The sequence below is a fragment of the Emys orbicularis genome, chromosome 23, assembly GCF_028017835.1.
Source record: "Emys orbicularis isolate rEmyOrb1 chromosome 23, rEmyOrb1.hap1, whole genome shotgun sequence".
NCBI classification, from domain to species: Eukaryota; Metazoa; Chordata; order Testudines; family Emydidae; genus Emys; species Emys orbicularis.
This window is the reverse complement of record NC_088705.1, coordinates 7,893,563-7,917,694: the sequence shown is the minus strand read 5'-3', so window position 1 is coordinate 7,917,694 and position 24,132 is coordinate 7,893,563. Positions and strand designations below refer to the sequence as shown.

The 24,132-nt window shown below is 46.9% G+C and overlaps 1 protein-coding gene across 2 annotated transcripts in view; it reads right to left on the bottom strand.

Moving 5' to 3' along the window:
* MACF1 (microtubule actin crosslinking factor 1) overlaps positions 1 to 24,132 on the bottom strand; it is a 252,726-nt gene that overhangs the window by 39,556 nt on the left and 189,038 nt on the right. For both annotated transcript variants that reach the window (XM_065421610.1, XM_065421609.1), the window contains 9 exons: positions 12,094 to 12,255; positions 11,705 to 11,875; positions 10,617 to 10,783; positions 8,922 to 9,081; positions 8,214 to 8,540; positions 6,977 to 7,061; positions 5,765 to 6,006; positions 4,583 to 4,789; positions 2,505 to 2,624 (listed from right to left, as the gene is read on the bottom strand). In XM_065421610.1, the coding sequence (XP_065277682.1) occupies positions 2,505 to 2,624; positions 4,583 to 4,789; positions 5,765 to 6,006; positions 6,977 to 7,061; positions 8,214 to 8,540; positions 8,922 to 9,081; positions 10,617 to 10,783; positions 11,705 to 11,875; positions 12,094 to 12,255 (1,641 nt within the window). The remainder of the gene's footprint in view (positions 1 to 2,504; positions 2,625 to 4,582; positions 4,790 to 5,764; positions 6,007 to 6,976; positions 7,062 to 8,213; positions 8,541 to 8,921; positions 9,082 to 10,616; positions 10,784 to 11,704; positions 11,876 to 12,093; positions 12,256 to 24,132) is intronic.

Genomic DNA, 24,132 nt, shown 5'->3' with positions numbered 1-24,132 from the left:
TCCTGTGACATCCTCGTAATCTGACTTCACCTGCAGATTACTGCGTTGTCTTCTCAACTGTGTTTTGGAATTTCACTCTTAATAAATTAACATCTCTTTCAGAAGCCTGGGAAAAGCCAGTGGAAATTAGAGACTGGTTCAGACTTGGAGCAGCTCACACAGCAAGTTCATTTTTACTGTGCATGAACCCAGCAGTGCCTCACTCCTTACACAGAAACTCCAAGATGGCGACAGAACCAGTAGCAATAGACCAACCTTTGCACCCTACAGAAGAGTCAGGGAACTATTCCAAGCATAGGCGCCAACTCCGTGGGTGCTCCGGGGCTGGAGCACCCATGGGGAAAAATTGGTGGGTGCTCTGCACCCACTGGCAGCTCCGCCCCTCCCCCGCCCACCTCCGCCTCCTCCCCCTGCCCTGAGTGCACTGCCGCGTCCTGCTTCTCCCCCCTCCCTCCCAGCGCTTGCGCCACAAATTGGCAAGCCTGGGAGGGAGGGGGGACGAGGGGGAACGTGGCATGCTTGGGGGAGGAGGCGGGGCCGGGGCAGGGATTTGGGGAGGGGTCCAATAGGGGCAGGGAGGGGCGGAGACTTTGGGGGAGGGGTGGAGTTGGGGCGGGGCCGGGGGCACAAGCACCCGCCGGCGCAGAAAAAAGTTGGTGCCTGTGATTCCAAGTTCTGCCACTAATTTGCTGTGTGACTTTAGGCAAGTCACTTCCCCAGATCTGTCCCTCAGTTTCCCCACCTGCAGTGAAATACTAGATAATGTTTTCACCCCTCCTACTACTGACCCACTTCACAAGGGTGTTGTGAGGCTGAATTACATTTCATACATTTAAAGCACTTTGAGACAAGACTGTTGATGAAAGGTGCTGTCGTACAACTATCATTTATATTCCAAGGGGCCACATGATTAACAATAGACCCACAATAGCTAAAAGCCAAGTTTAGCTCGATGTAACGTCACATGTGACAGTTCACTTCCTCTCTTTATGACAACACTAATTATTTTTTCTTTCCTTTTTTTTTTTTTTTTTGCAAAAGCCGATGAGACTTTCTATTGTTATTGCTGTCAAGTCCGGGAAAGGATACTAAACTCTTTATTTAAAGCTACACCTGAGGCAGCTGTTATTAGCTTATTTATCAATCAAGTCTTTTTTCCTTTGCAATCTTTGTTTGACCTCAATTGTGTTGTAGTGGCCAGCTCTTACCAACGATACAAAATCCAGTATGTTTTTGCCCCAATTATGGCCACCAAAGATGATTTTCCACTGAAGGGAAGTCAGTGATATGCAGATCTAAAATATTGACAGGTAGCCTCATTATTCGAAGTTCACTCTTCTTTAATGGCATTAACTTTGCAGTTTTTCACAACATTCAGACAGACTGCCCAGGTGGTTAGGTCTATGCTAGAACCCTCAAATTGACTTGTGTGTTGACAGAAACTTAGAAGCCACCATGATCTAACCATGATTTTTAATGCTGGGCACCCAAAACCAAGTGGTTACTAAGATGTCTAAACACTCTGAACTCACAGCTCAGGGGTGTGAGCTGGCACCAGACTGACCATGTAAAATTTACAATACATGGTATCAAATCCAGTAATAACTGCTATTAACGCAATAGCATCTGGACGCCGAACATCACTGTTTCACAGGAAGTCACTCCCGGAGGCTAAGCTAGATCCGAGAACGTGCAAAAGGAAAAAACCTGTTCCATGTTAAGGTGAGAAAATGTTTGCTAGCAAAACAGTGGAAGGAAACTGGGCTACATACACCTACCCAGACTAATTAGAGCTATGATTTCAGGTGGGTGACAAGGGAATCTAATAAAGCAGTGAAGAAAATGTGTGGAATATCATAGCTTCTAAGACATCTAAAAACATGGATGTCTAAACAACTGAAAATTAGCCTGAAGTGGAGCTGGAGTGCTGGCAGGCCCGCAGTTAGAGGGCTAGATACCTTTATATGAAGAGTTGTTTGTCTAATTCAGCCACGTTTTAAACATGCAGCTCTTGTGGTATCTCGAAAATTCAGGCATATCTTGTCCTGGAGGGATCATTCTTAATTCACCACCTCAGTGTCTCTATGACTTAAAAACCCAGCTGAATTGATGTTCTCTGGATAGGTCGAGTCTCAGCTCTATAAAAGTAACGTGCCTCCCTAGAGAAAGATCGTGCTATGCCCTAACCAATAAACTCTCCATCCCTTCACCCCAATGACTCACCCCATGATTGAGCTTTACCTGTCCTACTCTAGCTCATCTCAGCCACCCCCAGCTCAATCTGAGCTAATAAATTACCACCTTCCTCTCCTACACGATCAATGATTTGCCCTACTCCAGGCAAATGAATTAATATCACCTGACATACCAATTAGCTGTTCCACTTCACTCATCACCTCTATTCAAGGAGCAATTTTCTTCTCCCTGCTGCTCCAGACAACAAGTAAGGTCTTGCCCATCCTTTCACCCAACAAGCAAAAGTAGTGCATGCATATTGCACGTACCTTTTGGACCTGCAGCTGGGCTGTTGTCTGGTCTTGCTCCAGACGAATTGGACCAAGTGCCATCAATTTCCGTTTGGTCTCAGCAACCCAGGCTAATTCTGCATCAGCGGCTTGCTCATACTAGCGAATAGGGAGAGGAGACCGAGCGCAACAAGTTAGCGACACACACAGAGCAAGGACAGCATTGACACAGATGCACAAACCAACACACCAGCAACCGCGACACACACACAGCGATACACACATGGACAATGGTCTCATAGATACATATCTCCATACTACAGACAGCAATGTGGACTCACAACTGGAACAAGGGAAATGCACAGCAACGTGCAAAGGTGATAGGCACAGACCCAGCAGGCCTGGTGCTACACATAGCCAAGGACAAAGCAACCCCAAGGAAGATACAGCCAGCCAATGAGATGCAGTCACATACGAACAAAGAAAAACACGGAAAAACAACATAACCTTAACGCCAACACACACCGGCAGGTCTTATTCCACATTTGATTTGAGGAAAATTACCAGGGTTTTGTTTTTGTTTTTTTGTTTTTTTAAAGAAGCCTCCCCCCCCCCCCCCCCCCCCCAAAATTGAAAACGATTGTAGTTCTACTCTGAGTAATGGGCAATAATTGCTCAACAATCCGGAGGCAACATTTCCACAGAGATGCGCCTACGAATAGGGTTAGCAGAATTCACTTTTTTAATAATTTTGAGGGATAACATCCATGTTTATTTTTAAGCAATTATGGGGAAAGGGTCAGGCAATAATCATTTAATGACCGTAGACGTTGAGATGTATAAAGTGAAGGATTTAAAACTTAAAACACAAACTGTCAACGTCAAATACAGACGAAGTAAACAGCCTTAAATCTACCTCTGATAAATTCCCAAGCAGAATTTTTCTTCCTTTGCTTATCTTAAATTTTGATGCTCATGGATGGAAATATTCTTCATCAGTTTGTGCGTAGGGTGAAATGGAAGTTTCCTGACATTTACCAATAAAAATCTAATCCTTCCAAGCCTACCTATGCAGCAGCAGATAGCTGTCCTAAAGGGACGCCATCCCTTTCAACAGCTATCGGCTTTGGCTCTGTGGAGACCCCAACAGAGAACACACTCTTTTTTACACGGTGCGACAAGCTACATTTCCCCCTCTTTTAGCAAACATTTACAGAGACAGTACCCTTTTCTGCAAGAGAAATAAAAACAGCCCTAGGTTGTATACGCAGGACTCCTATGAAACAGGCCAGCAGTGGAAAGAGCTAAACAGACACATGTATCTGAATACTCATGGGATTTAAAGCGTACATTCTCAACTTCGCTAACCATGGTCCAATATGTTGGTCAGCGTAGTCCATTACACGCTGGGTGTTGACTAATAGCTGCCATCAGTTGACATGATTAATACATCATTGCCTGGAAGAGGGTACTGGCTTCTTCAGCAGGTTTTAAAGCACAGAGCAGCATTGCAACTAGCAAGTTTAGAGCTACAGAGTATAATAAAGCAAGCCCCTTAAATGCCCTTTCTGTCCACAGGGAAAGAGACCGCTCTTTCACACCACAATTTTGTTTGGATGAGTTCTGCTTGTGCTACCTGTGCTCAAAGCTTTTGGTGAAAGGTTTAGCTATTCACTATCCTCCTCAATCCCCAAAGAATAAGGTTTTAGGAAGATTCTTATTCTGGAATAAATCCACGGGCTGTCAGAATTATGGATTACATTTCTGGGCCTGAGAGTTCACCTGTCACCAGTTTTAGACCCAATCCACTAGTGCCGTAACCCAAAAGCAAGGAGCACTGAGTTAATACAGAACTTCTCTAAGAGGCACCGAACTATCACCAAAACCATTATAAAGTCAGACTGTTCAGAAACCAGCTAGACTCGATCCCCAATTCTATCACACAAATTCCCGAATCAGTTCATTTCTCAGCATTAGTTGGTGCTTCCCCACCATGCGATTCTCATGTCTAAAGCTATAGTTATGCGGCTGCTTAGAGGGAAGCAGCGGTGAATCAGCTGGCACGCAGTCCCTGCCAAACCCTCTCCTGAGCGAGGCACAAGAGATTATAAGGTTACCTGTTGTGACCTTTGTATAGCAGCATCTATTTCGTCCACTCTCTGCCGGATAGTGTCACTGACCATCTTGTACTGCTCGTTGGTATCCGACACGAGTTTGTCCAGCCCTTCGCGGGCTCGCCAGGGCACCAGTTCCAAGAGGGCGCGGCTCACCTCATTGATAGTATCCAGAACAAGCCTGTGCTCCATAACCTCCTTCTTAAGCTCCTGAGGAAGACATATACAGTACATCTCAGTTAACATCCTCGATACATTGTTGGCAAGAGGCCGTTCCTGCATCTGAATCGTTAATGGTCCTGCGGCCAAGTTCCCTTCATTCTTTTCACCGGTACAAGATCCCCAACGGAGCTGTTCACCAGCATATGAGTAACGGTTATCGTTTAGCAGGAATGCCCCGTTTGCCAGGTACTGTTTGAACCCACAGGGGAAAGGAGGATAAGGCAGCATTCGTACGAAGGCAGATACATGCAATAGCTAGGTGCACATCTTGATGGGTCCAAGTAATTTGAAAAGGCTTTTCCAGCTGAAAGCTGGCATCCGTGGGGGAAACTGGCAAGGATAACATGAGAAGAGACAAGAGTGGATGAGCAGGGAGGGGCAGCTGTGAAGGGCATTGAAGGCAAGGACTAGTAGCTTGAATTTGATGGGGTGAAAACTGGGGAGTCAGTCAATAAGAAGGATTCAAACGGGGAGCAATGGGGTCAAAGTGAGGGCAGGGAAGATGAACTTGACATCTATATTTTGTATGGAGGGGAGGGGTCGATGTGGGTGCTAGAGAGGCTAGAAGTGAGGAGATTACAGGCACCATGTTACCTTCTGCTTTATTAATATATTTTTACTCTTTAAATGAGCTTTGAGATTTCTGAGTTGCAACCTCCCATAAGCCGAAAAAGGACGGTGCCTCATTTGCTTCTTAACGTGAAATATTGTTGCTATTATTTGCATTACCGTGGTGCGAAGAGGCCTCGTCATGGACCAAATGGATATTTTCCCTTCCGTTATCCCCCGCTTCTTGGCATTCCGCTTTAAGAGCAAATTCTCTCCTATACTCTCCACTGTACCCTCTGCAGTTCACTCTCAATGCAGTGCGCAAGCTCCCGCAGCTCATTGGCTCTGGTGCATTCCCTTGTAAAGATCCACCCCAGCTTTTGCCACTGAGCTCAGTATTTCAAAAGTTCTAACCTTCTGCCTCTGCTGGAATTGGGGTATCTGTTCTCCAGCAGGTGACTGCCCCCCACTGGACAGCAGCTCCTCCTCCACCTCACTCATCCAGCTGGTCAGTTCCTCATGTGTAGACTGGAACTTGGTGGCCAGCTGCCGAGCCTGCTCTAATGTCCTGAGAGCCTTAGAGCTGGTGGCTGTGATGTCCGAGTAACGAGTCTTGATGCCATCCAGTTTCTCCTGGATTAGCAACACCTCTTCCCCTGCGAGATGGAGACACAGTTAGTTATGCATGTCCAAGGTTGGTTTTCTTTTAAAGCAGCCTGTTTTCCTGCTTTCTGATTTAAATGGCTACTTTCAGAATCCCTTTTTGTCAAGTCAATGCCAGCAAGAAGCCGTTTTCACAACCATGGAGCTACTTTTGCAACTGATATTTTCCTTCCAGCCAGGGAAAATTCCTCCTTCTTCCCACCATGGAAACGAAACCGGCAACGAAGTCGTTTTTGCTTGAGGTTCCAATAAAACCCTGAAGTTACCAGTGCTTTGTTCTTGACTAACGTGCGACACCTCTGAGAAAAAGGGAGCCATTTCTGAGAGGACAGGAAACCAAGGAGCTGGTTTTTGTTATATCAACTTTTCTAGAACATTTGTTCATAATGCAGACTACCTCTTAGTAAACAGACTCCCTTGAGCACCACCTCTCCTCCCACTCACGAACGGCTGACATCCACATGGCAACTGCAGCAATTGCTTACATGGAAAGTAATATTAGGAAAGTGCTTGGTGTATTTTTAGCCTCTTTTAATGTGATTTAGCAGCTGGAAAGAAGGAGTAGAGCCTGTGCTGGGTTGCAAGCCAGGTCTGTGGAGATCACCAAAAAGTGAACCACACAGACCTCTCTTTGGGAACTTCTGCTTGACCGCCGTCAGCATGTTTAAGGGGAGGGCACGTCTACTGCTCTGTGTTTGTACTGTGCCTAGCACTGCGGGTTGACCCTTAGGCACCACCATAATAAACATATTAAATACTAACTCATAGTCTACTGCGCAGAATGAATGTGTGTGGAACATCATCCGGCTCTGCAGCATCTTAAGAGTAGCCAAGATCAACAGCCTACTCTGCACAATTTATTGCAATCAACAACAACCAGGCTTCTCAGCTAGCCCAAAGCTTGGCTGAGGGGAAGTGCCTTTATCAGACCAGGCCTTGCAGTCTGTTCATCTCTTCCAATACCTGTGGTTTGTTTCAGAAGCGCTTGCCCGTTTTTAATGGCTTGGTCCACGTTCTTCTTTCTGTTCACGATCTCCTCGTTCAGGGCCTGAATGGAAAGAACCAACAGCAGTTACCATCTCCATGAAGGAGGCCCTTCAGCTGGGCAGGCGACCAAGTGCAGGAGAAGGACCCCAGGGGATGCATAACTTTCTCTCTGTATTCCCCAGGGATCGGAACCAGGTATGTGGCATGTCCTTCCTGTTCCCCCACCACTACACTTCCCTGCCAGGCTTAAGGTCTTGTAACTCAGTGCTAAGCACAGTTCTTTACCACCCTCTGCCTTTGGATCTGTATTAAGGAAGAATCCACTCTTGTCTTAGAAATTAACCAATGCATAATAAACGAGCTAATTTAGACTCAATTGAGAGTCTTGTTACAGGCTGCAGAGCTGAAATCACTGATACCTGTGGGACAGTGTTTCTATTGCAAGAGACTGTCCAGTGTGCCCTAGCAGTGAGGCTTGCCCTCTAGCAGCTGAAATCACTGAGAGCTGTGTTCAGTGTGGTGAGTGAGCAGCTGGCAAAGACTGGTGTATGCTTAAAAACTTATACTGGCCTAGGTATGTTGGTCAGGAGTGTGAAAAAACCACACACCCCCCCAGCAACATAGACTGCCTGACAAACCCCCTAGTGGAGACGCAGCTATGCCGACAGGTGAGTGCTTCCGTCAGCAGAGGTAATGTAATCCGGGGAGATGGTGTTCCTACCCTGACAGACAAAACCCTATCGGCATATGCTGCATCCACACTGGAGGGCTGTGCTGACATGGCCTATGTCTACACTACAGCGCCTATGTATGAGTGGAAACGGACCTTGCCTCTCAGAAAAGGTGTTCAGTGCTGGAATACGGCACATTCCCTGGCTCTTTAAATTCACTCATTCCAGCGAGAAAGACTGGAAGCTCTAAAGAAAAATCCTGGCTGGTCTGGTTTACTTAGTCCAGGAGTTGGATGCAAAGCATCTGAATAATTTACGGTCTATGGGACACCAGGACACCTTTTCTGGGGGGTGGGTGGGAGGGATTTGGGGGGAGGAGAGTTGTTTTTAATAAATGAAATACGTTTATTTTCTCCAACCTGAGAAAAGAGAGGCCTGTTTTGATGTTGGTTAAAATTAAAGTCAAACAGAAATAAAAATGGATCAAAACAGTTGCTAAACAAACAAACAAACAAATATGAAAAAACGGAAAATGGCAATACCAGCTGGTCAGCATGCTGCTTTTGCAGGACGTCCCGTTTATAATCCTTCACGAATACCAAGCTGAGCTTGTCCTCAACCTCGGCCAGCCAGTTGAGCACTTCCACCTCATCCTCCCCAAAGAGCCTAGCGTTGGACAACGCCTGATCAAGCAGGGCTGCCTTCCGGCAGCACCGATCTTGAACCTCGCTGTACCGGGCCCGCAGCGAGTCTAGCTTCTCTGCCAGCAAGCCCTGTTCAGCTATGCAACTCAGGGAGGTGAGAGACTGCCCGAGACTGACTGCCTGATTCACGTCAGTCGCGCGACTCTCTATGTCTTCCGCTAGTGCCTGAAAATCCAGGGTGACAAAATGGACAACAGAAACAAATGATTGAAAATGGAATAAAACAGAGAAAAAAAAAACTAAAAGAATGAAATTAATTCATGATCAAACAAAGTAAAGACATAACCCACCAAGAAGGGCACAAACTATAACAAATAAAAGGTTTAAGTTGGTTGCAAAGAGCAAAAGACACAACAGTTACATGGCTACATTATGGCCAGAAGCAAACAATGGGCCACCCATGTTGTGATTTCTCACGTTCTCTATTTCAAAAGCCTGTGATAGCTGTCCCCATCACCATGCAGACAGCTTTCTGCACTTCTATGTGTAACAATGGCCGACGTCTTCCATCAACAGTTCTGTGTTTGCTTGGGGACCATTTCCTACCTTGTGACGGGTGATCTGCTGCTGGATTTTAGCTGTCTGAGTACCAATGGGCTCAGAATTTGCCAGTTTCTTCTCCGTCAAAGATAGCCAGTCTGAAATAGGCTCTGTGGTCTCATGGAATTGTTTAGCCAGAATCAGGATATCTTCCAGTTGTTTTTGCCTACAGCATGATAACAACAAAGCTACTAATTAGGCGTTAGGTCTTTTTTTTTTTTTTTAAATCAGGACAGTTAAGCAACTGAATGTTTGAGTGCCACCTTAACCATAAAGATTGTATTGCACTATGAAGCTTTTAACATGCTGCAGTGGCTAGAGGTCTGAGTGCAAATGCCTTTAAACAAAGCGATAGAAAAAAGGAAGAGACACCTGGACTGAAGAGAGGTGTTTAACATCTAGTCAGGCAAACAGGAAATGCAAACACACACGTTCCCTAGCAACTGCAGAACAATGCCCTTTTCACAGATGTTGTGTAAGGGTCCAAGGCAACTCCCACGGAAGTCAATAAAAAAGGCTTCTGTTCTACACTGTTAGATTTTCTGCCATCAACAGCACTGTCATAGAAATCTCCCGAAATGATAAGGGGCATTGCTAAAATCCTTGAATGTCAGGTTTGTAAGGACCATTAGGTGCTGGTGAAAGGTTCCAGATTGACAGTCCTTGAGACCGCGGCCCATTGATTCAGCTGGAATTTCAAATACGGTAAACTGAGGTTGGCCCTTGTGGGTGGCTCGACACATCATTATACGAACTAGACCATGCAGCAAACTGCATCTTGTAAATGAGATTCATGCAGCAGAAAGGTGCAAACAGTACTCTGGAGCTGAAGCTGAAAGTCAAACTAGGAGGAATAAAAATAAACCCACACTGTGAAGAGAATTAATTTCATCTAAGCATCTCCACAGCATTATAAAACTGTGCCATCTGTTTCACCCTCCCAACGCACATTTTAGTTTCGCGTGTTTTCTCGTTGACACTTGCTGTTTCCAGGATATTCCAGTAAAGGAATCTCACTGAACTTCCCAAGTGTCGCTATCTGATGATTACAAACAGCCCACAACAGTGTCCAGTGGATTAACACTGGCTGCAAACCCAAAGTGCTGTACTAGCAAGAACTATTCTAAAGATCTGATTAACTGACTGCTGGATGGCCAACCAACGCATACTGAAAACAGTTTAAAAAACACACGCACAAATGCTTCCGTCAGTCAGAAAGCAGCTTGTAAGTGTACAGTGTAATACAAACTTAAACAATAATAAACTGGTCTTTGTCTAAAGTACACAGGGCAGTGAACTCTGTAAACAACTCCAAAATACTGATCATTAATGGACATGGGAGAAATTGCCACTACACTTTGCCAATAAGATGATGAAACAGATCATTGCAAGACTGGTAAACAGTATAAGCCAAAGTCTGGGCCTATTACATGGCTTTACAAGGAAGGAGGATATCCCAGCAAAATCACAGATTCTAAGGGTGGAAGGAACCACTGTGATCATCTAGTCTAGAGCAGAAAAGAAATTCAGAAGTTTTCCAGTGACAATATGTTTATTGCTTGTTCTCACCCTTAAACAGGCAGCATATTCAACCAGATACATTGGTGCAAAGAACATGTTTCCTGCTGGGCACAGAGGAATTTCTCCGCTTTCAAAGCTGAGAGAAAATGAAGTCACTTCCTTCCCACGTCTCTTCCTTACCTGGCTGCTGCCTTGCCAAGCAGTCCTGCCCATCTATTTTCAAGACTCTCCAGCTGGCAAACAATCTTCTCTCGGTCCGTTGGCTCGGCCGACTGCGCTATCCTTCCGCCCTCTGCCTGAATCATCTCGACAGTGGCCTTGCGATCATCCAAGAGCCGCTGGAGCAGCTTTTGCATAAACATTAAAACAAAGAGGAATAAAAGTTACCAAACCGAGTCAGCAGAGCTACTTCTGCCTCCAAACACACCAACCCTCTAATTGTGTTTGAAAACCATTAATAAACACTGGGCTGCATCCAAACCCAGCTGAGCAAATCAACAACAAGATTTTTGTTTTCCTCCCAAACTCAAAAGACAATAAAAATGCCTCAAACAAATCCAAAACACTTGATTCAACAGGGGAACTTGAAACTTGCTCCCCAAATTGTAAAAATTATGTTTTAACGTTCGCTCGACTCTCCTATAAAAAAAAACCTCACCATATGTGATGAAGTCTTGGTTTTTTTTAAACTTTGTTTTACCATTATTAACATGTATGAACGTTCCATCTGTTAACAAGTCTTATTCATAACCTGTCTGTGTTACCTAAAGACCAATGTGTGTTTGGTCAACCCTCTTTTCTGTGTTTTTATTTTGTTCAAATTCCAAAACTGAAACCATACACTACAAAATCTATTTGATCCGGATATAAAATAGTTGTCAGCATGAGCAAAACCAAATGTGCTGTTGTTGAAGAAAAATAAACAGGCAGCTAATTTCAAGACAGTAGGATAGCAAAATAATACTGGAGCTGTAGAGCCAATCTGCCTGTCTTTTATACAAGACTCATTATTAGCCGGTTAAGATGGCAGGTATGGGTAACAAGACCAGAACCCACACAGTATAATGGTAGAATATGAGAAAGTCATCGCTGCAGAATAGTTGCCGTAAACTAGTAGAATTACATGAAATCACAGTTATTTATATTTTAAAAATGATCCAAATGGAGCAGAGACACTTGTTCGGCTACTAGCAGCGCACTGTGCTCGTGGCCTCTACATCCTTCCCTCCTGGATACTGTTCAGCGTTCACTATCTCCAGCTCACTTACCTTCTGTTCTTGGATCTGAGCTTTCACCACTTTGTATTCAGCAGAGGGAGGTTTCTGATTGGAGATGAGCTCCTCTGTGTCTACCAACCAGCTCAGCAGTGGCTCCAAAGCATCCTGAAACTTCCCACAATGCAACAGGGCCTCTTGTAGCTGTGCAATTCTCTGTGCCACCTGCGTTGAACATAGACACACATCACTAGAGGCGCAGTGTTCTCAAGTTACACTAGGTGACAACAGAGCAACTGCTCGTTGTCTTTGGCACGGTTACAGTGTCAATGGCTCTGCTTCAACTATAGATGCGACTCCCTTTATGTCAGCTGACTCACCTGAGCGAAGAGAACGTCTTACTGCATCAAGCAAGGAAGGCTCACCTCTCCTGCGGTGCTTACCTTTTTGTTGAGAGTGTTCCAGCGGGCGTTGATCTCCTCCATGTCATGTTCCAATCCCTGCACATCGCAATTTTTTCCTGCGCTCTGGATGAGTCCCTGGCCCAGTCCGTTCACTTGCTGTAGTTTTACCTGAATGGGATCCACTTGCTCCTTCTGAAACATCTGAACAAGAAGGGGGAATTGATTTACAACCTTCAGTTCTCTTGTGCAGCACCACCCCATCTGCTAACAGGGGGAGGGATAGCTCAGTGGTTTGAGCATTGGCCTGCTAAACCCAGGGTTGAGAGTTCAATCCTTGAGGGGGCCATTTGGGGATTTAGTGCAGGATTGGTCCTGCTTTGAGCAGGGGGTTGGACTAGATGACCTCCTGAGGTCCCTTCCAACCCTGATATTCTATACACTTTAGACTACAGTTCCCAGCCTTCTCCAAAGAGCAAGCAGAACATTTTGCTTCTTCTGGTGCAGTTATTTTTATTATTTTTTTAAAGGAGTTTTGTTTGTTAGTTTAAATCTCTCATCTGCCCATATCCAGTATAATCATAGAATCATAGGACTGGAAGGGACCTCGAGAGGTCATCTCGTCCAGTCCCCTGCACTCATGGCAGGACTAAGGATTATCTAGACCATCCCTGACAGGTGTTTGTCCAACCTGCTCTTAAAAATCTCCAATGATGAGCACTTCAAGTATCTATTGGTCTCAGGCATAGATTATGTCTCAGATGCAGCCATATATGCTTTTAAATCTGTAAAACCCATGCAGAAGCCCCACCTAGATAGCCGAACTGTGACTTGCACCAAGACCCAGTCAGATGCTCAGCAACAGAAATCAAAGCAAATCTTATCCTGGCAGTGTTGAATTGGGATGGGCAATACACTAGATGAGTTTTATCAAACGACTGAAACTTTAGACACTGGGAAGCATACTGCATTTGTAAAGACCAAGGGAACAAGAGAAAGGCAATGGAAGATTAATGTGTTAGCTGTTTATCTGAGATCATCCCACGTATTTGGCACAATCCACGTCTGCAAGTCCTGTGAGGAAAGCATTCCAACCAAAAAAGGGGTTTTGGAAATGAAGGAAGGAACCTTGCTGTTGGGAGGAAAAACAACAGGGAAAATCCCGTTTTTCGAGGAGGTAAGTGCCCTTATCAAAGACTCAAATATCCTGTAATTAGCTGATGACAAGCCAGACCCTAGCAGTCTGTATTCATTTCCTATCCTCCACAATAGTGTCATTCAGCCTCAGAGACAAGGCAGCCAACCAAGGCCACATTGTGCAGGAAACGCTGGAACATGAAAAGCAAATTCTGAGCAAAATCCAAGAGGTAGAACCAGCTCTGCTTCCACATAATGAAGAATACAATCCAAAACAGGGATGGACACATTGTTTATACAGGGCCTTGGGCTGCTAGCTAGCACAGATCATAGGTCAAAGGCTGACAAATAGAAGAACAGGAAAGCTTATTGTGCTCTCTCTGTACTCACAACCATCTCCCTCGGAAGGGAGCCGGAGATAAATGCAGACAACCTTTCTCTTTCTTTTTCAAGTATGCTTGAAAAAACCCATGTAACCAAGGATATGGAAATTGACAAAGTCTAAACATTTCATTTCAGATCCACTTGTGCCAAAAACTCCTGAGAAGCGAGCACTGGAGTAAGGTTTGAAAAAGGTCTCTGGTATCAGACAACTGCTTTATCTCTGAAGGGATGAAAGTCAGTAACACTCTGCCTGGGAAAGACAGCCTGTCTTCTGATGCTTTGTCCCATTTTCAAGGAAAAATCTTTCCCTCCCCACTGAAGTTCAGCAGCTTGTCTACACAGTGGGACTATGCCAGGAATATTAACTCAAGAGCGCTGGAAGACACAATCCAGAGCTCTATGCTTGTGCAGAATTATTCTATGGTTATAAGAAGCGATGGTGACATGAAATAGCTAATTCTCCAAACACTTCTGTTACTGCTCTTATATGGAGTTGGCTGCTTAAGGCAGCCAAACACATAAAAGGACCAGACTGATAAGTCAGGCATGCAAACATTTGACTGGAGCAGAGTGCCTCTTCCAGTGTACTCTGAACTAAGCCTTAAATATAAAACTGGACTTTAAAAAAAACAACAAAAACTAGAAGCTTAAAAAAAATTTTTTTTTGCAGGATCCAAATGCTCACCCGCTGACCCCCAACAATGAATAACTGCAAGGTACGTACGCACAATCCAGAAACCAAAGCCCATTTCACGAGGATCATTTAAAACGCAATCACATGCATAATCGCATTAAGAGCGAATACTTCTAACACATTTATTCTTCAAAGCCAATATGCATAGACAAGACTCCAATGTTTTAATTCATTAACCTTCACTGGGACTCAAATTTGAAACAAATATTTAATGTGCAATCTATCTTTTACATAGAAAAACATGATGAGTGAGGTTTCTGAAAAGCTGTATTTGGTGAACTGCATGGACTGACGTTCTCGACTAAAGGCACTGGATCTGTTCGGGTACCTCCCTCTCATTTTGAGAACCACTTTCCAATGACTCTCTTTAAATTCTACTTTGTTCCTATCATGGATGACTGCATCCTGTGATCTCACTCCACTTCTTAACCCTTTTATTGCTGAACACAATACAGCCATCATTTGGTGATTTTCTGTAGAAGTGCCAGCACTCCGTTGGAACAAATATTTCAGAGGGAATGTATGAGGATATGTGTTGCAACATTGGAAGTACATTTTTGCTTCATGCTCCTGGTACGTTAGACGTAACTCAGCTGGTTAATATTAAGACACTCAAGTTACAAGGCATTTTCCTGATGCAAACCTAAACCTATCAATGGGTCGAGGCATCACTGGTTCCAAAGGGTTAATAACTAGAAACATTTAATATAAAATACAGTCCCAATAGAGAGGCAACAATGAAACTGAAGCAGTAAATCCCAGATAATAGCCACATGAAGTCAGTACCTTGATGTCTCTTTTTCTTTCCTAATTTACTGACTGGAACTTGGTTTGGTAGTGAAGGCTGCACTTTAAGCAAAAACTCAGTATAAACTGATTGCTCTCTCCTTGTGTTCCCCTCCATTTCAAAGCAGTTCTCTGATGCTGAGGTAGCTGTGGGATTTTTAAATGGGTGGCATAGCGCAAAGGATGAGTAATTGCCACTGAAGCAGGTTTATGTGCTGGGCAACTGGTAATGTCTTCCCAATGACTGTTCTTCTAACCTAAATGGCTGATCAATTAGGGATCAGATATGGAAATACCATGCATTTAAAAAAAAAACAACTGATACTCTTTATAGCACTTTTCAAATTTTCTTAATACACATGTTGTTAGTAAAATACTGAAAAGAATTACACTTATTTTTCTCCTGATCTTTCAGAACATCTTTGCCCCTCTTTCTCATTTAAGAAAACCTTAAATGAGTGGTTATTGTATAGCATGTATGCATTGTGTTCACTCAATTTGCTTTACAGATTCTCTTTAGTAACAGCATTTTGTATTTGAAATGGTGGATCTACTCCAGCAAGAAAAATCTTCCCGTAGCAATCTCTAATTTACTTTTGAGTAAGCAGCATGTATTTGAATAAGTACGTCACTAGAAAAGTTTAGGGAAAGAATTTTCATAATCTAACAATTGTCATATTTTACCTCCCATGCTTGCAAAAATACATATTTACCACCCCCAAAGCATTGGCCTACAAAATTGAACTCTTTTTAATTGGGAAAAGACCTACCTCAAGGTTTACAATACAGAAAACTGATATGACAGAGGGGACAATTAGTGCAGTTTGTACCTCACAAAAAGTGTGAGCAAACTGTCAGCTAGGTAGGAGTCAGGACTTCCTCTCCCCACCCCCAGAAACGAAGGGATTTCCTGTCTGACACACCCCGAGTAAGTAACTGAGTAACAAATACCTCATTATCTGGAACTAATCCATCTGTTACAGCAGGAGCCCTTTCCGCCACAAGAACTGTGATAGGAGACCCTTCTGTGTCAGCCATTGTGATAGTCAACGCTTTCACTCCAGATGCTGTAGAAGATAGTTCTTTTGCTAGGAGGTGTGAGAGAGGAGGGGGGTCTTCCATTCCCAACACAGCTGCAGGAAGCATCTGTGTGCTGTGCTCTGAGGCACATGATGCTCCGGGTGCCTGGCCAGAGGCAATGGGCTCCTCCAGGCCAGATGATGCAGCAAGCTCCTCCATGCTGAATGGCAAGGCCGTGGCCAGCTCTTCCATCTCTTGTGGGGATGCAGCATGCTCCTTTGTGCTGGAAATTACAGCAGTGTTAAACTCTTCTGGTCTGGATGCTGTAAGGACGGGAAACTCTTCCATACCTGAAGTGTCAGTGGGAAGCTCCTCCACGCTGGATGCCATGGCAATGGTAGCATGTTCCTCGGTATCTGGCAGTGCTAGTACAGGCTCCTCCGCCGCTGGCGGCGCGGCCTCGGCGACAGGCTCCTCCGCAGCTGGCGGCGCGGCCTCAGCGACAGGCTCCTCCGCAGCTGGCGGCGCGGCCTCAGCGACAGGCTCCTCCGCAGCTGGCGGCGCGGCCTCAGCGACAGGCTCCTCCGCAGCTGGCGGCGCGGCCTCAGCGACAGGCTCCTCCGCAGCTGGCGGCGCGGCCTCAGCGACAGGCTCCTCCGCAGCTGGCGGCGCGGCCTCAGCGACAGGCTCCTCCGCAGCTGGCGGCGCGGCCTCAGCGACAGGCTCCTCCGCAGCTGGCGGCGCGGCCTCAGCGACAGGCTCCTCCGCAGCTGGCGGCGCGGCCTCAGCGACAGGCTCCTCCGCAGCTGGCGGCGCGGCCTCAGCGACAGGCTCCTCCGCAGCTGGCGGCGCGGCCTCAGCGACAGGCTCCTCCGCAGCTGGCAATGCTGTAGGGAGCGTCTCTGTGCTGTCTAGAACGGTGGGGGCTGGCTGCTCTATACTAAATGGAGCAGTGATGGCTGCAAGCTCCTCCTCAGCGGTTGTGACCGTGGAAGTACGCTCCTCTGCGCCAGCACACACGCGTTCCACGCAAACTGGAGAGCGAGTATTTCCACGCACAAACTGTACACCAGCTACACAACTTATTAACTTATCTGCCCAGCTGTGTTCAAACAGCCAGGCCAGGTCTCCTGGTTCCCAGATATCGGCCTCCCCTGTGGAAACATCCAGCATTACCTGTCCAACCATTTTTGGCACGTCCTCCTGAACAACATGGGCACTTGGGAATTCTTCACCAGGAGTAATCCCTTCCACATGCAGCAGCTGACCCAGAGGCACTGTTTCTTCTGACTGCAGGTCCTCAATGGACTCTGTGGACTTCACCCATGCCTCAGAGCCCTGCTCGGATATAGAATCATTTGGAAAAGGTGCTTGAGAAAAACAGTGAGTATCTAAATGTTCAGTTCCATGAATTTGGCCCTCCAATCGATCGCTCTCTTTGTCCAAGTCTGTGACTTCATCCTCAGACGCTAGTTCCGAGACACCCCAGTTTGAGAATTCAGTCCTTTCAGACAGAGGATGCTCATTATTTTCAGAACTATTAGCCCCCTCAGCACTGACCTCATCTTTCAGCCAGTAAAAATCCTGCTGGGAATGCAGTTCCTCAGCACTTGTGGCAGGAACTAATGGCTGACAGTGGAACGAATGGCTTGAGGACACTCTCCTTGTATACTCTTCAGAGGTCCACTCCACTTTACTGTAGGTTTCCAATGAGGCTTGATCTCCTTGGGGCATTAACAAACAACCACTGGGATGAGGAAACGTTCCTTCACAACAGGACATTTCACTTGTATTTGCCTCAGGAGACACTGTCGCTTCACAGCTCAGTATTGCTTCTACTACACAATCTTCCACTGGCTCTTGATCTGTCAGCAGGTCAATTTCACATTCTTTAGCATCCTCTAAGTGACTTATTGGCAAGAGCTGCTGTGGTGATATTGTCTCCTCTGCAACCCTAGGACTGGAAACCCCCACTTCTTCAGAGTCTGTCTGGGTGACAGAGGAGGTTTCCTTTTTAGAGTAAGGCTCTGCAGTGGGTTCTATTGTACTCACCACCTGAGAACTGTATGTGACATCAAAGTCCTCAAGGTCTGACACAATAGCAGAGTCTGCAGCACTGACTTCGAAAGGAGCTGTCTGCTGACACTCTTCTGTTTCAGCCTCTACAAGCTTTTCTGAGTCTGTCTGTGGGTCCAGCCCTTCTGAGCAGGTCCCAGAGACCGGACCCTCTAAATCCACTGAAGAAGCTCCATCTCCTTCTTCACTCAAACACTGCTTTTCTAGTTCAAGGAACATCTGTACAGAATCTGTGTCAGAGAACTGCTCTGGGACAACAGGACTGACACAGCACTCTGAATTTGGAGTGAAGTCCTCAGCTTCAAATTGAACTGTTATGTCTTCAGTATCACACATGTTATCTGTAAAAGCACAGTTTAAATCCTGGTATGTTTCCTGGGGAACAGAAGCTGAGCAGTTATCATGCAGCTGTGAGTCATCACAGTGCACTGGGTGGTGAACTGGGTGGTGAGAGGTCCCCAGGACACCAGCAGAAGAGTCTGTTGTCTCTATTGTCATTGCTGTGGCAGTTAATTGTTCCCTTTCTTCAGAAATATCTGCCAAGCAACAGTTCCTTTTCTCATCTGTCAATAGAACAGTCTTTCCTCCCTCTGACAGCATCTCCTCCTCCCACTCCTCCTCAGCCTCCATCATTATCCATCTCTCATCCTCTTCAAATCTCAGCTCAGACTCCGTTTTTTCTCTAAGGCTGGGGGTGATGAGAATATTCATTCCTGAATCCAGCATCTCTTCACTTAGGCACGGAGATAGCTGTACGGTTTCTACAGTGCAGTCTGCTTGGGTCGCTTCCAATGTTTCATGATGCCCATCACTAAGGCTTCCTTTGATAACATTTCTCCTTGCTCTTGGCCATGTTGCACTTGAGAGTTTCTGGTCCTGTGTGATAATCATGGATGTTGCAGGTGTATCTTCTGGTTTCAGAAGGGGTTGACATTCATCCTGGAAACAGTCTTCACTTAACTGTTTCGCCTCCTGAACTTCTGGAATGCCAGACGATTTGGAGACATGTTCCAAAGTTAGCGATTCTGACATAGGTTCCCTGTGGTCTGAATGTCCAGAGTTCTCAGCTAACATGGCACCTGACTCCCTTTTTTCTTGTAAAGAAGAATTTGATGCACCAGCTTCTGAGACCTCACTCAAGGAGGCCTCAATCCTTTCTGCAAATTCAGGGAAGTTTGGTGGCATAAAAGATTTCCACGATCTCCTGTTTACATTCTCTTTTCTTTCCGGGTTTGGCCTTCTTCTGGGTGGAGCTGGTGCTGACTTTGAGACATCACTGCTGAGTTTCAGTGCATCAAAAATTACTCTTTCGTCTAACTTTTTACTTTCCGGTGCCCTTGATTCAAAGACATTGGATGCTCCTAAAGTCCCATTGCTAGATATAGTACTGGCATCCACCTTATCTATAGTGCTTTTGGAAGGCTGATTAAGTTTAGATCCCTGATCAATCTGTTCATTTATTCTCATTGTGTCATATATAGACCTCTGAGGGACATAGCAGTCCTCTATATACCCATCCTCTTCCTCCCCTTTCCCCAGACAAGTGGGATTCTGCCGTAAACAGTCTGGCCTGCTTAGTGGCTTGCCCATACTTCCTTAATTCAGGAAGAAACAACCTTGTTAACTTTTTATCCACAACAAAAAGAAATGCATTCTGTGTAAGTTAAAATCCCTTTCGATTTTAGACTGTAATCCTAAAAAGAACTCTGACACTGAAATTTGTATTCCACAGAAGTCCAATGGCAATCCGAACAGAAGCAAATCTCCATTGTAGTGAGGCTCCCACAAAGTCGCATTCCGTAGCCCCTCCCGTAATCCTGGTGGTCCCAAGCTGATAAACAGCACATCTCTTAAAAAAAAAATCACTAGCCAAATAATTCCTTCTAGGGGTTGCTTTTAAGGTAAGGTTCCTTTCTCCTGGCAACTCTGTCAGCAAAAACCATCCGAGTATGACAGCTTCTATTCAATAAATACTCCCAATCATTATTTCCGACAGAAGCTGCAGATGAGTTTGAAGCTGTTAATTTATACCGAGCGTGCCCTTCTTTAATAACAAAGGCAAAGCTTCTCCAGTCTCTTCATGTATTGCAGCCCAGGCTCCAACGGATTCCTCTCATTTTCTTCCCAGCTCTAGTCCTGTAAAGTCCAGCTGGTCTGCATTAGCCTCTCCCTCCACAACTCTAGTGTTTTCATTTGAACTAAGCTTGTGAGCGGATATTCCTGCAAGTTTAAACACAGGAAGTTCTTCATTCAGGGCAAACTCTGGGTCTTCCTGTCTCAAAACCATGATGGCATTGCTGTTCCTTTTACCCAATAGGGCCGATCAAGCCATAACTATCGGAATCAAAGAAAATGACAAAAAAAAAAACAACAACAGCTTCTCGGTGAAACATACACAGCAGATTCCTTCATCATCAGCAGCTTTTAAAAAAAAAAAGGCTTTAAAACGCCCCAGACATGGAGAGAGGGTGGGCTCAGCAGATCTGCAAAGCTTTCCCAAGTTCCCGACCGCAAAGGAGGAATATTTGGGGGATCCTCCCCTGGAAGGAAAGCGAACAGCAGAGAGGCCAGAGGGACTAACTTTCCCAGGTCCTGCCGATAGCAGCCCATTGCTTTCCCGGTTTCCTCTCGGTTCCCGGAGAGGCTCCCTTCGGTTTTCCCATGCTGCGTTCCCGGGGAGGCGCTGAAGAGGACTCCAAGCTGCACAGCCACACGACCCCCGCCAGTGTCCCAGCTCGGGGGACAGGACTTTCTCCCCCGCCCCGAACGCAGGTGGCCGCTTTGGAGAGGGGGCCGCGGACAAGTCTCCAGGAAGTTAGTTTCCTTTCCTTCCTCTCGCCTTTTGTGTGCTTCAGCTCTGGCTGGTGCGGCGGCGGCGGCCGGGCTGCGAGCGGAAAGCGCCCCGCCTCCTCCTCTGCGAGTTCCCGGCCAGCGCTGCTCCTAGCCGCCGCTCCGTGGGATGCATGTCAAGCAGCCGCCGCTATTCTCCTCCTCCTGCCTTGCCCAGAGTGGAGGCTGCAGCTGTCACGGGCCTTTGCGCACAAACTTCTTGCCGGGGGAACAAAGGCTTCGCGGGAAGGCCGGGGCTCGCCGGCAGCCCCCACTCCCCCTCTCAGCGGGTGGGTTCAGGGAGCCTCGGGATCCATCCCCACCTCCCCGCTCCCGGGGCAAAGCCGCGACCGCCCCCTCGGACCCCGGCTCCTGCGGCCGCGCTGGAGCTCCCCGGTGCGCGGGGCTGGAGACGGCGCTGAAAGATCGCGGCTCCCAGCAAGCTGCCAACTCTGGCGAGGGGGCGGGGGGGCTGGCGGGGACGGGAGGGCGGGGACCAGCAGGGTGGGAAGGACAGACCGTGAGAAGGGAAGGGAAGGGAAGGGAAGGCGGGGACGCGGGGAGGGGCCGGCAGACAAGGGAAGGCGGGGAGGAGGGTGGCCCGAGCGCGCACCGGGCTTGGAGACGGGGGTGGCCCGAGCGCGCACCGGGCTTGGAGACGGGGGTGGCCCGAGCGCGCACCGGGAGAAGAAAGAAACGCGGCTCCGTAGCCAGATAAAGGCAAACCCTTCCCGCGGGGCTAGGGGCGAAGCTGCGGCCGCCCGGCGCAGCGCTTCGGGGCTCCCGGGGCCACCGTGGGCTGAAGGAAACGCGGGGCTGGGGCAAAGCGACACGGCGGGTTTAGCGCCAGCTCCCGCGGGGGGAAATACCAGGCGCTTCCCTTCCCTTCCCTTCCCCCTGCCTTGTCTCGGGAAGCTCCTCCTCTCGGGGGGAGGGGGCAGAGTGCAAATCCCCCGACAAAGAGAAGCAACGCCCTGTCTCTCTGCCTGTGGCTGGGCTCGGGTATCCCCCCTTCCCCAGCCCCAGCGCGCCAGGCACGGCGCGCCCCGCCAGCCCCTCTTCCCTCCGGCCAGGTGTCCTGCCGACACCTGCACCAGGAGAGGGAATGGGGGCTGGGGGAAGAGGATTTCCTCCTACCCCGTTGTGACTGCCATGAAACCCGAGCCCAGAGCCATTCACCCGTGGAAACGCGCGGGGCTACATTCGCACGGCGGCAGGAGTTTCCCGCCCATCCTCCAGGTGCAGCCATCACCTCTCCTGACCACCATGCACCGTCCCGGCCTCGGGGATTCCCTGGCCTGCCCCTAGCTGCTGAGCTTCTCTGCACCAGGGCTTGGGAACGCCTCCTCCACGCACCATGCGAGCACTGGGAAACAACACACACGCCGTGCTGCACCGAACTGCCCTGGGGAGCTAGGCGAGATGACCCACTGGGTCTTCTCTAGTGCTACTTCCAGCCTTGTCATTCTCCCCAGAGTCACAATCAGCCCCCGGGGGAGGGGGGGGGCTGTTCTCCTTTGATGGTAAGGTGCGGAGCACACTTTGTTGCATCTGCTGCCTCCATGGGGGAGGTGGGAGGATCCCTGGTACAAGTAAATCTGTTGTACCCACAGGTCAGTGCCATCTCCCCGTAGACCATTTGAAAGGTTTTAATTGCTGACTGGATGGATTTTTGCAGAAGAGGACCATAGGGTATTTAATGCTCTCACAGACTCCCTCGATAGTTTATTACAAGATGTCACTGAGGAATCTTGCAACCTAACTGTTCAAAAAACTGCGGTGATATCTTGGCACACCACCACAGAACCTACTTTTTGTTTACTGACATGCATTAAAAAAATTTTATCAGTGCAAGAGACTAATCAGACTATATATTTCCCCATAATTATTTTATTAGCCACTTTAATATAAAGTTATAGTCCTATTTTCATTTCAGGTTACCCTGAAACAGTATTCATTTCCCAGCACTACTAGCTCTCATTCCAAAAACCTGTGAAGTTCGTCAGTACTGGGTTTAGGCTGCTTAATCCTAAAACAATAATGACATCATATGTTTTCCTTTTTTTTTTCTTGAGACTATGGATTTCTGCTAGATCCATTGCTCCACAATCTTTGCATCACATGTTGACCACACTCTCCCTCTTCGTTCTTATTTTCGATTTAAAATGGTTAAATGGGGCAAATTTAAAAAGTCCTCTGGGGGGTTGGAAGAGGGAGGTAAGCTGAATGTGTGACTCACTAAGCAGAGGCCTGCTAAGAGACGTGGCAGGTTTGAGAGAAAACCAGTGTGTTCTGAAAAAGCTTCAACACAGCTCTCAGCAACATCCAACAACCCAGCTAAGGCTGGACAACCCCACAAGACACACGTCCTTCTGGGTTTTATGGATGACTTAGAAAATGGCCTAAGAATTAGAACAACAGGGGGCGGGGGGACACCAATGCTACTAAATTATATTTTATATAGGTCTATTGCCATCTACTTACTTGCTCCCATCACCATGGTATCAGAGCTTCACAAACATTCCCATACTCATAATGCCCTGGTGAGCAATCACCATTTTACAGAGGAGAAACCGAAGCAAACATTTTCAGAATTTCTGCACACCCACTAACCACCGAGACCAGACAGAGCTGCAGGTGTCCTGCTGAAAACATCTGGATTTGCCCAAAGTCAAAGAGAGAGCTTGTGGCAGGGTTGGGAGTTGAACTCAGATCTCTAGCCCCTGTACTTTAAACGCGCCTCCATCTTTCCACTTTGACTGAGCAAGTGCCACCCCCTCTTTTCGAGCAGACCCACATGTCTAGCACTTGTCCTCATCTCCCAAGCAAAAGTCTATAAACAATCCTTAGCGCGAAGGCTAAATGACAACGAACACCAACTGCATAAATCATCCTATGAAACCATCCGCAAGAGCTTGTTCTCCTTCTGAAAAATGAAAACACATTTTGCAAGGATAAGTTTTCCACATTTATGAACATCAAAAACTTGTTACATTTCCTATACTGTCCAGTTGAGTTGGGTAGAGATGAAAGAAGCCTTTGGGGGGGGGGGGGAGTTATTTCCATTCATAAAATAGGTCAAAGTATCATTCTGAGAGGAGGGGGAAGGAGACCTGACAGCCAAACCATGTCTGAGCCTTGTGCAGACAGGACAC